General features: G+C 39.4%; 2 protein-coding genes across 6 annotated transcripts in view; one reads left to right on the top strand and one right to left on the bottom strand.

Annotated features, from left to right (window-relative positions):
* Positions 1-6098, bottom strand: part of LOC136446780 (sorting nexin-13-like) — a 29780-nt gene extending 23682 nt beyond the window's left edge. For all 3 annotated transcript variants that reach the window (XM_066445342.1, XM_066445343.1, XM_066445344.1), the window contains exons 1-3: positions 5980-6098; positions 3864-3982; positions 802-904 (exon numbers count right to left, since the gene is read on the bottom strand). In XM_066445342.1, the coding sequence (XP_066301439.1) occupies positions 802-904; positions 3864-3982; positions 5980-5994 (237 nt within the window). In that variant the 5' untranslated portion in view covers positions 5995-6098. The remainder of the gene's footprint in view (positions 1-801; positions 905-3863; positions 3983-5979) is intronic.
* Positions 6099-6710: 612 nt separating this feature from the next.
* Positions 6711-14432, top strand: part of LOC136446923 (rap guanine nucleotide exchange factor 4-like) — a 99407-nt gene continuing 91685 nt past the window's right edge. For all 3 annotated transcript variants that reach the window (XM_066445578.1, XM_066445577.1, XM_066445576.1), the window contains exon 1: positions 6711-6985. In XM_066445578.1, coding sequence (XP_066301675.1) covers positions 6951-6985 — 35 coding nt within the window. In that variant the 5' untranslated portion in view covers positions 6711-6950. The remainder of the gene's footprint in view (positions 6986-14432) is intronic.

Here is a 14432-nt window from a genome sequence, read left to right as displayed (position 1 = left end):
GATCTTACACCAACGTTTGTTAAGATCCTCCTTTCTTGAGGATTTGGACCTACACACAGCTTATGTTAGGTGATCTCTAATTTGGTTTTAGACTAGAAATATCAATAGCATCATAAAACAAAATGTATACGCTGAGATTAACTCAGCGCTATGGAATTCAGAAGAGGGATTTCCACTGACGTTTGTTCAGATCTTTCTATAACTGAAGCTTTAGACCCACGCACAGCTTTACCTTTTGCGATCTCAGATCATCATAGATTTAGCAAATGTTAACTTTTAACCTCAGTTTGACTCACAGGCAAGGAATTCAGAAGTAGAATTTCCAGTGATGTGTGTTCAACTCAACTCTGTCTGTAGCAGAGGATTTATTTCCACATGCAGCTTCAAGTTTTACGATCTCAGATTTGGTTTTATTATCATATACTTTTAAAGCATCAGAAATTCTACAAATGTTTAACCTGAGTTTGACTCAGGCCGTGGGATGGAGAAATGGGATTTTACAGACATTTCTTCAGATCTGTAACAAAGGATTTAGGCCCACATGCAGCTTTACGTCTTGCGATCTCAGATCATCATAAATCTAGTAACAGTCCTGCAGGGGTTTTTCTAGAAAAATTGAATAAGAGGGAGCACACACAGGTGAGGGGCCGAATTGTATGTGTTTATGGAAGAATCCATTGCTGAGTAAAGGCTGTATGCAGGATAGAAAGCTTAAATCTGAGTTCGACAAGGGGGCGCTGGTCTGAAACAAGAGGGCGCAGCGCCCTCTTTCCTGATTTAGATAAACCCCTGGTCCTGTACCTTTGGTATTCCTTCGTTGGTCCTCTCCAGTCTATTAGCCGAGCTGTGCTGCAACTCTACAACAGACTCTTCCTTCCCTCTTCTGTACAGCACTGCAAATGCCCTGTAGAGAAACAACAACAATCAGAGATGGCAGACTTCACCCCCTTATTACCGTACTGCTTCGTGACCCGTCCAGTCCCACAAATTTTAAACAATGTACAATGTAGCAATTTCGAGGATACATGTATATGGCACTGCAGCTACATTGTGTATATTCGAAGTCACAGATATACACACAGCACACAGACGAACTCACACACAGGCACATGCACACAAACACACACATAGACACACATACTAGTAGTACATGTTGTATTTCAATGTAATTGTAATGTTAAGTGGTCCGCAACATCAGCTTGGCTGCCTGGCGCTCCACTATGTATTGTCTTGTTGCAATTTTTAATAAAGAATAAAGAATGTAGTACACGTTTAAAGACACACACATTTGCATACATACACCCAGATACACACATAAGTGTACAGTCCCAAAATAATACATCACTCCCTTGGAGTGAAATACATAGAACGTCTTTTAATCCAGCAGTGATTATCTCCCACAGCTGAAGCCCATTATGAAATTAAAGGTTCCAACATTTGTCATTCTTTTATTCTAATACTCGGAGCTTAAAGTATTTGTAGTTAATGACAGAATACGGCGTTCTGTTTGACAAATGACCAAATTCAATTTCATTTGTTTTGCTAAAAAAGGAAGCTCATCAGTCATGAATATTACATAATGGTCTTTAAGAATTAAGCATAACAAGACCTCATCAATCTGCTTCAAGTTCAAATTCCTTGCAATTTTAAATTCAGCTCATTACAGTACAGTAGGAATATGTGTTTTTACTACTTTATTCTCTAATCTCTATCTGGACACAACAGAAATTCTCCATGCCAAAATCCCACCTTAACCGGACCTACATTTGTCTAAACAAATATCATGGCTGAAGGAAGCTACATGTACACACACAGCTTCCTGCTTTCTGTTGGTCTGTAAACAACACAGTCACAGTAAACGCTTCTGCGACCTACACGTATAGAGTGACAGCCATTGATTGCCTTATAAATGAAGTCCTTGTTTTTATAATGTAGCTTAAGCAATAAAGCTTGGTTCTAAATATTAGTTGATGAATTTGTTGTCTACATGTACATTGTAAATGAATGCAACTCAATCTAATGATCAGTGCATCTTTCCTTGCAAATTATACATAGTCTGTACAGATTGGACTGTAATTCAATAATCAACAATTTTCAGAACTTCATCTTCATAAACACATCATCATACAAATTGGGATCAATTTTTCTCAATGAACTAACTTGAGTTAATTTTTCGGTGAGCCTTTTATTGGATACCCCCTGGTATGCAGCGTTTAAAATATGTGACTGACTGATTGATTGTAACAAGCCTGAATATTTCTAGTCTGTAAATTTAAAAACAAATTGAAACTATTGCATAGAAATTGTTAAACTTAAGGTTTACATCATGCTTTTTTGTTGCTTCTAAGAAATAACTACTATCAATTGCACATATTACATTACTTGCTGGTATATAAGCTTTTATGGCTTTCTTACAGAGAAAATACATTTGCACCAACTACATGTATAAGACAACCTGGAAGGCTCATAAAACCCAGTTGGCTACCAGTATATGGCTATATAGGTCACCTGTGTATTCTTAAAAGTCACTGCATTGTACAAGTACCTGGGCTGTAATACAATATCACACCTCTACGCACACACGAATCGAACAAGCATCATATTTTGTCCTTTGAAAATTACACGAGCACCTTTGTCATGGTTTTATTTCATGCTACCAAATATGTCTTTCAAAGGACGTAAGGATTAGTGAGAGTTATGGTCTTGTTACACAGTCGTGTAAGCACATACAGGAACCTGCGTCACAGGTAGGTGCACAGAACAAAAGGTGTCCTGTTCTTTGCAGTTCTTGCTTTCACCAAATAAGGAAATGCACATCGAAACAGCTGAATTCTATATTTGCCTTTAGTGTGTGGTTTAAGTAGCATTCCCATGTTATGTAAATGTTACATGTTTGACGTCCATGTTCATTTGCTCAACAATTTCTGGTATTTACAGTTTTTTATTGCATTTTGGAATAGTGCAAATTGGAACCATAGCCCTTTCCACCCTAACCAATTCAAGAATACAGTAAAAAATATTATGTGTGATTTCGGTTACAGTAACTTTGAGAGCTGTACATACATATTAAAACTGATTTTTTTCAGGATCGCTATTCAATGGTGTGAACAAAACACTTCATAGTTAATCATTTACCATACAGTAGCGATATATCAACAACATGATACCAAGAAATAAACTTATTATGTTATGTTGAACAACTTACAAGAACAAGACACGGTGGGGATCACTTCAATTTCTATTCACTTTAGGGCTCTGAAGCCGTAAAGATTTTCTATGGATAAAACAATCCCCATTAATTGCTGTTAAAGATATACCAATTTAATTGGTTGGTTTTTGGATTAAAAGGTAATGCATAAATGGAAAGTCAACATGAAAACAGAATCAGAGGGGGAATTTTCTTTGGTTTACACAATGTAAATGTTATATGTGTATTGCTCACAGTTTCACACATCACAGAGCAAACACAGTCAGACACTGACTCAGTTACTGTCAGCCTGGCTTTTCCCCAGGACCCATCCCTCTGTTCCAGGACGGAAAGTTGCTTGTTGGGACGGACAAAAATTTCACCCCGTCCGTCCAAAAATCAGAACTTCATGACATGAAATTGTAAGCTTAGATTAGTCAACAAGATTTAACGACGAAAATCAACATCGGCTTCAAAATGATGAGTGTGATGGAAAAAAAAATCTGGCCCTGCTCCAAATGCTCTATTTTTGCCTTTACCTCTTGATGAATTATTGCTCACAATTGTCAGTCTATGGTCTAAGAATGTACATGTATAACATAACATAACAACGTGTTCGGATAGGAGGCATATTGCCTATGAGATCCGCGTCTTAAGCTTATGTTTTTGTACTCACCCCACCAGGAAGCAAATCAGGTACAGAAACAGGAAGACTCCGCCAAACGGTCCGAACGTCCCCACAAACAGCACCAGCGCCAACCCTCCCCACGCAACAGTCGATAATGAACTGTCCCCCTGGAAACAAGATACACAAAGTTATAATGTACATTCCCGACACTTTTTTCCCCACGCCACAGAAAAACTTAGTCTCTACCAGACTGACTGTGCCGGCTATAGGGAGAATATTTGCCAGGGGAGTTTGGCCATCGAGGGGTTCATTTGCACTAATTGCAGGCGCAGAATCTTAGGATGGCATATTGGACCCTCTCTCCGTAGCAGACTCCCTTAAAGCATATTATCTATTTGGTCAATTTCTACTATTTTGCCATCCGCAGGGCCTGGTAGAGGATATCAAAAACTCACGCAGGAGGATAAAACGTAAAGTTAGTCCCATAGCCTTTTTGAGGCTGTAGGGGCAGTGTGTTGTTATCCACTGTGTCTAGCTATAGGGCACGGCAGTATTGGAAGGTTGAGCCCATCCCTCTCCTTCCAAGTTGCATTTTACCTCCCCAACCAAAGTCAGGTACCCATTTTTACACCTGAGTGGAATGAGGAATGTCATGTAGTGTGCCTTTCACAAGGGCACAAGATCGGTGACATGACAGGATTTGAACACAGGACCTCTGGGTTCTGGGCCAAACACCTTAACCGTTACGCCACAAGAACCCACATAGGATACAATGACATTATGCAAGCAAAAAGAACATAAAATTTGCTTTCGTCAAAGACACCCGAAAGTGTGTGGCTTAGTTACAATGGACTAACAAGCCATCCCATAACTGTGTACTAGTAATAGCGGCTACATGTGGTAACATCACACCATTCAAATTCACAACCTCGAATTTAAGCAGGATCCTTGTATATCCTTTATTGCTCATTTCATACCGTAACATGACTGGTACTGTAAATAATGACAAATTCGCAGTAGTTCTTTATTCACAGTGAGCCTACGTTAAACCGTTGCTTAATAATAAAAAGTCATTTGATTTGATACTTCACAGTCCACAAGTATTTCTAAGAATTATGTCACTCAATGGTTCTTCCTGTCACATGATGTTTTATTTGTATATTTTTGTGAGGATAGAATCTCAGCCATCATGACAGAAAATTAATAATCAAATAAATCTACCAACATACATGCAGTTTTCATTATCTAATTTATAAATTTTTTGGGTGACCCCCCTGAGTAACTCACTGATTTCCAAGGGAGCCCATGCAACTTCTACTCACACAGTAACCGAAGAAGTGTACTCTTATGTAGTGGCAACTGAATGAAATTCTAGACTTTAAAAATAGACTCACTACACAAATTTTCATTTCTTTAAAGTGTGAACTAAATCAATGGAATACTTCTCATCGTATTCAATGGTTTCAAAGTCAAGATTCTAAGCGTTCTCTTTAGAATGTTATGTGTACCATAATATGTGACATTTCGATGAAATTCTAGACTTTAAGAATAGACTGACACCATGAAATGTCATTTCTGTAAAGTGTCAACTAAATATTTTAGTACTAAATATCTTAATCATGATGTGAACTAAATGCTAAACCTCTCATCATTTTTCAGCGTCTCAAAATCGAGTTATATACCTTGTTCTACTGGGATCCTAATTCGTGACGTATTGATACAGTGTAAGGTAACCCGACACTTGCAGACATACGGCAGCAGTCATATACAAACGGCGTCGGAGACACAACACTGAAATATAATCTAGGAAAATAATTACCAAGTGACCCTCCCTCGACCTTGTACGGTCAACCTACTAACAGGAACGTTTTCTAACGGAGCCCTCTTTCGTAAGCTCGGCGATTTGAACAATACAAACAACAGGGCGACTAGAATAGGGCGGATGTCGGCAAGGAAAGATCTTCGTTTCACTGTTAGATCGTTCCTTTCAGCTGTCAAACGCGAGAAGGAATTTCAGTCGATCCGAGAAAAATCAAAATCTGACGATATGTCACAAGGGGCAAGTACGGAAACGGGTAGTGACACTCGCCCTATTTTCGTCCCTGTGACTCAAAATCGACACCCAAAAGCCCTTAAAATTTGCCAAAACGTTAAGGATACGTACCATTTTCCTTTGCATGTCTAAAGAGCTCCTTCTAGAGGGCACAACGCCAGCATATGCGGTGTTTTTTACGGTCTTACGTTGCTGATGACCAAGTCGGCGGCCATTTTGGACGGTCGGCCCATAAATACTGGGCTCTGATTGGCTGACAGGTGCCATGGATTTCTCGACCAATAGAAAATTGTCTTCTAGATAAGCCGTCAGTATATGAACCGCACGCTGATTGGCGAATTTTTACAATACTGAAGAGTGAAAGGAAGTGGGTTGCGGCCTCTTCAAAAGGACGTCATTTTCCTGTCAAATTCTCCTAAGAAATTCTCCTCAATAAACCCGATTTCTACCATTTCAACACCTCGAAATAACAAAATATAAAGGTTGGATTTAACTTTAATTCAAATTCAGGGTTTATTTTCGAAATAAGATTTCTTTCAACTTTAGAAAGAAAATCCCGCCAAATGAGGATTTAAAAGTGAAAGTCCGCAAACATGGTTGGTCCAGACAAGACAATTTCAGGGATAATTCATTATACGTATTGGTTGGATCTTTTATACGCCTAAATTCTTGCAACCACAGCATATCCAAATCAAAATAGCTTATTTTCTGTCTCTCTGATTTGACTGCTTATAAATGCAAGAGTGTACATTAACCTCTTATGGGTGGTATTGATCTATTGGAAGATATTCTAAGATGTAGCATCCCCTGAGCTTATTAACGGTTTGTCCCTGTGTAGTGATGTCACTTCGCCATCTGCCACCCCAGCAACTGCAGACGCCTGTGGATGCAGCCGGTGGCCGGACACCGTCCGAAAATCCTGTCGGCTCAAAGCGCCGAAACCGCCGCAGGTAGACCCCGTGATTCCACCCGCCGGTCGGTCCGGACACGAGTAGAGCCACGGGCGGGGCTGGAGGCCGCATTCTCCCGCAGGAGGAGCCTGGGACGGACGGAGCGAGAGGGGAAGAAGAGAGCGCGCGAAAATGGTGGCCGAGTGGGTCTCATGTCTGGACAAACGGTACGAATCCTTCCTTATGTTCATGTGGTCTCATCTTTGCATAAAACCGCAGCGAAAAAGGATTAAGGAATGGACATCCCAGGGTTTGCTTTGCAGGCATACTGGGCGGCATAAATCCGGCGTGAACCGTTTCCTCCGAATCGGCGGTTACGTGCAGGAGGGGAGGGGCACCCTCAAGAGTTTCTTCAAACCCACACGTGCTGGGATTGATTTTAAATCTCCGATAGAAAATACACACAACCATTTCCCGATTTCCTACGCGATTCCACGCCGATCTCATTTGTATGCAAAGAGCCGTAGTATCTAGTTTCCACATCGCCCGAGCCGTCGGAAATTCACTGGGAAATTTTATTGGTAGTGTCTGTTACAATCGCCCAAACTGGGAAATTGACAGTTTCTATAATGCGAAAGGGATTATTTCACTTTGTTGTATCACGTTTTTATGATCAGTGTCGCCGGGGTTAAACCGGAAAGGGTTACATAATTGACAGGTGGTATTGTGTTTTTAAAGGCCCTGCTAATTATGATACTGTACATTATAATGATTGCAGGCATAGGAAATTGTTTGCGTTAGTGATGTTGGGATTTGTATGAATCCCTGTCCAACAGAATGATTGGAAAACAAATTACATTAAATTCAAAAGTGAATTTAAGGGTATTACATTATGTCAGATAAGAAAGACTACATACATTATCGAATATGGTAGTAGCAAAGCGAGGATGCCCAATTTCCAAGCAGATGTGTATACGTAGTTTTGGCTCAATTTGTGTGAACTTCAACCTTGTCTGATTTTTAGAAATAAGGCAGGCTGTAAGACAAAGCAAAATGACAAGTTAGACTAGAGATAATGTCAACTGACAGCTTTCAATCTTCCATATTTCCATTTTTTCACAAAACCGAGTAAAATGATTTTGCTATTGGTGGGTTACTTATTCAAGCCATGACTGTACTGGACTCTAATTCTGGTTTCCGGGCACTACACCAAGGCCTTGCAAATGGAAGACTGTGTTCAAATTCAAGATCTTTCCGCCCTGTAAGGCTATGATTGATTTGCCATCAGTAGGCAAGCCATCTGCTGGGTGGGATATCTTGTCAATCATATCCAAGATGTCGCAAATGTCAGTAGGACACCATTACTACCAGTAAGGAAGCTTCCTTAATGTTTCTCCCAACAGATGCAGATGGAATGTCTTTGCCGTCCTTTCTTCTTTTTTTAAAGCCATCTGCTGGGAGGTTTTTTTTTGTCAATCATATCCAAGCTGTCAAAAACATCAGTATGATACCAATACTATAGGTACGGAAGCGCAAAGGTTCCTTAATGTTTCTCCCAGCAGATGCAAATGAAATATCTTCGCAGTCTTTTCTTCTTCTTCTTTTTTGCAAGCCATCTGCTGGGAAGGTTTTCTTGTCAATCATATCCAAGCTGTCAAAAACATCAGTATGATACCAATATTATAGGTACGGAAGCAGCAAAGGCTCCCAATAGATGCAAATGAAAAATCTTCGCAGACTTTTCTTCTTTTTCTTTCTTTAAAACCATCTGCAGGGGGAGATTTCTTGTCATAATTATCAATAATATCTAAGCTGTCACAAATGTCAGTATGATGCCATCATCATTGGTACGGAATCTGCAAAGACTTCTGTGATGAGGGACTTCATGGGGGGTCCCTGCAACACTTTAAGCTGAATTAAGAAGTACCCCTACGTATAAAGCTAAAATGAAGAAAGGCAATACACAAAATTTTGTCCCCTCCCTAGGAATTATGCGTATAAGACGGCTTTTCCTACAAAGTAAAGGAAATGAAAATAGGTTGCCTACGCTTTATTGAAGAGAGCACGAAGACCCTTCATAATGTTTTTCCCAGCAGGCGCAAATGAAATATCTTTGCAGTCTCTACCAAACGCTCGCAGACGTCGGGTCATTCGTCTTCCCAAACCCCGGGCAGCAGCAACTGGTTTCAATCCCCTCGTTTTTAAACCCGCCGATCGAGACGTTTCAAAGATGCACATTTGGGATGCAATCAGCCTCGCCATAAAAGCAGTAATCCGAAGCGCCCGCGATACATCTTGTGTTGTGGTTCTCTGATAAAGGGTTTCATTAGGGGACCCTCGCTGAGGGGAAATTAGAATTCCTGGCACCTGGGACCGATACTGTCCTTAGCGAACGTGCCAGCTCCTAAGCCGGGCACAAACAGATCAGTCTTCTGGTTTATGATGATTTTTCTAACAGTTGGCAGCATTTTTTAACAGGTTGCAGCATTTTCTGTAACAGATGGCAGCATTTTTTACAGGGGGTAATATTTTTTCAATAGGGGTATTATTTTTTAACAGGTGAAACATTTTTTAACAGGTGGTAACATTTTTCAAACAGGTGGAACATTTTTTTGATAGGTGGCGGTATTCTTTAACAGGTGTCAGAGAAAGAGATGTACATATGGGGGGTCTCCATGCCTTTCTCTAAGTACGACTTAATCAGCCATTTCAGTTCTATGTATTTTGTAATTTGCAGTTTTGTGCGGTAGTTAGAAAAGATATTGAATGAATCTAGCGTCATAACCGCTGGCTCAATCTCTTCGCTTGCTAACCACGGATTAACAAGCAAAAAGATTGGAGCAGTGGTTATGACGGAAGATGGCACCCAGCTGCAGGCTAATGCTAGGATGGAAGCCAGACTGACAGTCCCACCCTCCTCCATCCATCTTCTCCTGTCCACTCGTGCCCGACCTGTGCCCTCGTGTTGTCAAATACCATCAGGTTTACCAACGCATGTCAGGAGGCATAGCTGTCACACGGCCGGGCAATAACCCAGTTCACTCAACCGCACTGGATTGGTAGGAGATCACAGTACAAGTGTGACCACAAAATGAAATTCACATGACTTTTGGTTAACATTCATATCCACTATTTCCGTGAATAACTTCATCAGGTTGGTGACTTACTGAATAGCAAGGATCTTTTATTCACAACCATTACTTTACATTTGGAACAATCATCTCACCATTGTTGCTTAACGGTATCTATTAATGTAACAATACTTTACGTTTCGGACTGCATTGTTAGCAATAGCACCAAGCCTCAGTGCACAGTGAACTAGTCAGTATTACCCTGATGAAGATGACAGACAGTCATCGAAACGTTGGCTCTTCGTAAATACTTGGTTGTGAATAAAAGAACCTTGCATATTCATATCCACTATTATACTTTTGTTTGCATGTATAGTTCCAGCAGACTGAATGAAAGTCACTTTACTTTTGTTGTGTCAACAAAGATTACAATGTATAATATTGGTCCAGAATCTTTAGATTGGTTTTACGGAATTAGATTGCTGCCTATTACATTTGCGAACACGTTTGTATGCATGTTAATTTTCTTGGTTGCAGGGATCTCTGGCAAAATAGTCAATGCAAAATAGCTGAATTTTGCACGCATCAGCAACTACCCCATAGATACCCTCAATTTTTCTTTCGCTAACTTATCGTACATTTAATCATTTTAATGTGAGATTTAATTCAAATTTCGGAACCTCCTTAATCCCAAATAGCAACATTACTGGTAGGGTGTCTAGTAGGTTGATAAAGATTGAAATGTCCCACCACACATATCGCACTTTGAATAATTTTGATGTGAGCTTTACTTCAAATTTCTACATGTATACCCCCATTATAGCCTTTATCTATCCTTCAAAATAACAATATTATTGGTAGAGTGTAAGGTTAATCCAAATTGAAAAAGGTTGAACCATATGCTCCCTCTGCTACATTATACACTCAATCTACATGCACGTAATCTAATTTGGAGTCAATAATGTGCTAGGTTTACTGTTGACGACATCTGGTATGTCAAAGGGGCATATGGTCTTTCGTCCTCTTCCCAGTTCACCATATCTTTAAAGTTAATGGAAGAGACGATTTTGTTTGGTCTAAAATGTATATTCCTAGACAAAATATTTGCCTCTAAGTATTCTCTTTTGGAATACTCGTCTGTTTTCTTAGGAAATCTAATTAAGTGTAGCACTTACAAGGGCTAATTAGGGGCACTTCAATCTATACCAAATGTGCAGTAATTAGGATGGATGAAATGATTGTTGTTTTGAATTCCGTGGTAGACTAGCAAGCACTATGGTATGTTTTTGTTATGAAAATGGACTGCAAACCCTTCTAGGCATGTAGCATATGTAAATATTCAATCCATTGTTTGACGTTTCTTCACTTTCCCTTTTATTACATTCACGTGCAGATGGACTTAGGTAGAAAATAAACACTTTCTTGTGATTTCTGCACCTGCATAACAATATTGATAATCCATTCATCGCATTTTGTTGTAGACATTAATGAACAAGAACATGAATATGACTTGCATATATTTTAACCTGCACCTAGTTTACGTAATAAAAAAATGATTCATTGTAATAACCTCAAACCCTCCCATTTTCAAAATCTGATATCATATTATATCATATTATATAAAATGTTAAATGCAGCAATTGAAGGTCATTTCTTTCCACCATTTTCTAAATACTAAGTAGATTTTTAGACTTAAGAATTTATGAGCTTCAACATGAAAATGAGGTTCTAGGCCAAACCAATATGGCAGTATCAGCCACCTGTTAATGACTTGCATCAGCAAAATGGCCTTAACGAATCAGTGAGTCTGGCAAATGTGGTTGTTAATGAACTGCCATGACCTTGCGATGATGTGTCTTTGACAATGACAAATAGTAAGGGCTTCCCTGTTCAGAAACCTGCAGCCATATTGAATATATGTACTTACAATAAGTGCACCATTTTTTTCCGGTAAACCCTTGTCAATGTTTAATAGCGGTTGTGTTTGACTTCTATTGGTGTGTATTTGACAACCTAAACTGATGTTGTATCACCTTCATTAGCTTCTGCACTGATGGTGACAAAGACTTTTTGCTGGGGTAATTCATACATGTAGCTAATAAATAACTAGATGAAAAGCCATGATATATACATTGTATGCACACATGGTCAAGACTCATTGACATTTGTTATAATTTTCTACTTCAATAAATGCATCGTTTGTTCACATATCTATGGGATTACAAAACAGCAAATGCGAATTAGCCGTAACCGATTGTGCCTTAAAGATTACTACATATTGGAGACATTTCTAGCTATTCTGAAAGCCCATATGCTCTCATGGGCCATAAACTCATATGTCGATGAAGGTTAGACATCTAGGTAATAAGATACGCCAAATGACAGTTACTCAATCAACTGTTTAGAATTTTGAAACAGACGTTTCAGTCAGACGATTCAGACAGCATCCGCTGCCTTTCGTCAGTGACTAAAGGGAAGAACTGGAGAACCTGGTTTTATACCAGAGCTCTAAATAGATATGTTAACGATGTGAAGACAATCAGGATGGTTCAATAGAAGACTAAGTCAAGACAAGGTTGTATGCTAATGTCACTGTATCAAAATTGTATCCAGTTGCTTCATTCAGTAACCATCATTTGGCACGTAAACCAGACTTGTTTATATGCGACACAATTTGCAGTGAAAGATGAATGACTTTCGGTAACGATGAAGGCAATTTCACTAAGAGGGGAGGTGATTTGTTTGAGCCTGACACGAAACTCTTTTATGTTCTTCGGATTTAATTAGGGACATCATTCGTAGGAAGCTGTGGATGGCTAGTCTCTAAGCAGATGTATGGATACGACTCAATGCATTGGATAGGTGACGAGGGCTTCATTGAAAATTGTTAGGATCCAACGTTTTCCAATATTCATTGTGCCAATCTAAATCCTATATGAACATGAAAATTGAGTCGCTGTCTGTCCTTGGCAATGAGAGCTGAATGATTACAAGCTTTCTCAGACTGAAGGTCCTCCTGGGATTTCCTGTCGTGTCATGAGTCATGTTCCAACAGTGGAACCGAATGTCCTTGAAACATTCAGGGTCGATTCAAAATGCAGCACTGAAAGGGGTCAATGCCTTATTGCCCTGGCGTTTTTTGTGTTTATTGAGGTGCCCTTTAGCCAAGGGCTAGTCTTGCAGGGTTCAGAATAAGGCACACATATATATATATATATATATATGTATATCATACATGAATATATATATATGTATAAATAAATTATATATGTATATAAAGAGAGAGAGAGAGAGAGAGAGAGATAGTACAGACATAGATTACAGGATTAAAACAAGAAATTAAATTGGTGTGGCCTAAATGTAGGAAAAAATAAGTTGCTTTGAACATGTATCATACATAATATTTGTAGTGTTGTAAAGTAGCATTAACATCCAGCCCACATATTTCCTGCATCGAGCGTTGAACTCGGATAAAAACAGCTCAAAAAACCTGATACGCCTCACGAACGCCTGAGAATGTTGATCCAAAGAGACTGTCTGAACCTTGAAAATAACATGTTAATGGAAAAGATAAGCACATCCTGTTTGCTGTGATGTCTCTGATCACGCTGCATCCGTCAGACATTAGTCACAGACTAGTTCACACTCATGCACAGACAGGCGCTGTAAGTACTGAGCGCACTACTGTAAATGTATTTAAGTTTGCATGGTTTTAATTTCGCTCTAAGGGGAAAATGGAGTGTTTGCGGTGGTTTTAAGTTTGCAGCAGTGCTGTAGTCACACACTGCTACTAACAGTATTGGACAAAAATGTTCACGGTGGTTTTAAGTCAGCAGTGAAACGGTCACCGCAAAATCGCAGACATAAAACCACCACAAAATTTTTGCATCTACAGTATGCAGGGATAGAAATACCACCTCCATTTGCAGGTTACTACAGGTGAAATTGAACTTGTGCAGGTATTTCTCAGATGTCTACCTGTACCTAATCTGCACCAGGGTTAGAGTTAGGGTCACATTATCAGTGACACTACAGGCAAACAAAAGGTGCAGGTAAAATTTTTATGGTCAGTGCCAGTGATTTTAGAAGTTACCTGCCACCAGTACAGGTATGCTAAGAAATTGTTTCGAGCCCTGCCATGGAAATAAAAAGCAAATAGCATAGACATGTACATGTACACAACAAGAGGAGGGGAATTGGCTTCAGTGATTGCAGATATTATGGACTCATTTTTCATCTTGGGAAATAAAAGTAGTTAGAGTTGGTAGAATTCACTCAGAAACAACATTTTTTACTTGGCTTTGTTCATATAGTAGTAACCTTGCAGTTGCACACATCAACTTCACAGCTAAATATTTTGTCACCTTAGGGAAAGAAATATGAGCAGTAGGCTGGGTGAATACCTGTTAGTTTATGGGTTGGCCATTAATGGACTGTTAAGGGTTTTATAGTTTTTATGGGAATCTTTAGTAGGTGGTTTTGAGAAAAAGCAGTAAGATCATTGTTTATGGTGTCATTTTTATAGAAGCCACAACACCAACAGGTGACCGTAAAACACTGGCGTGTTCTGCATTTTATGTACTGTAAATCTTAAAATGTTCCC

Source organism: Branchiostoma lanceolatum, chromosome 13, assembly GCF_035083965.1.
Source record: "Branchiostoma lanceolatum isolate klBraLanc5 chromosome 13, klBraLanc5.hap2, whole genome shotgun sequence".
Classification (NCBI taxonomy): domain Eukaryota; kingdom Metazoa; phylum Chordata; class Leptocardii; order Amphioxiformes; family Branchiostomatidae; genus Branchiostoma; species Branchiostoma lanceolatum.
The sequence above is the reverse complement of the archived record's forward strand: the minus strand, read 5'-3'. Positions and strand labels throughout refer to the sequence as shown.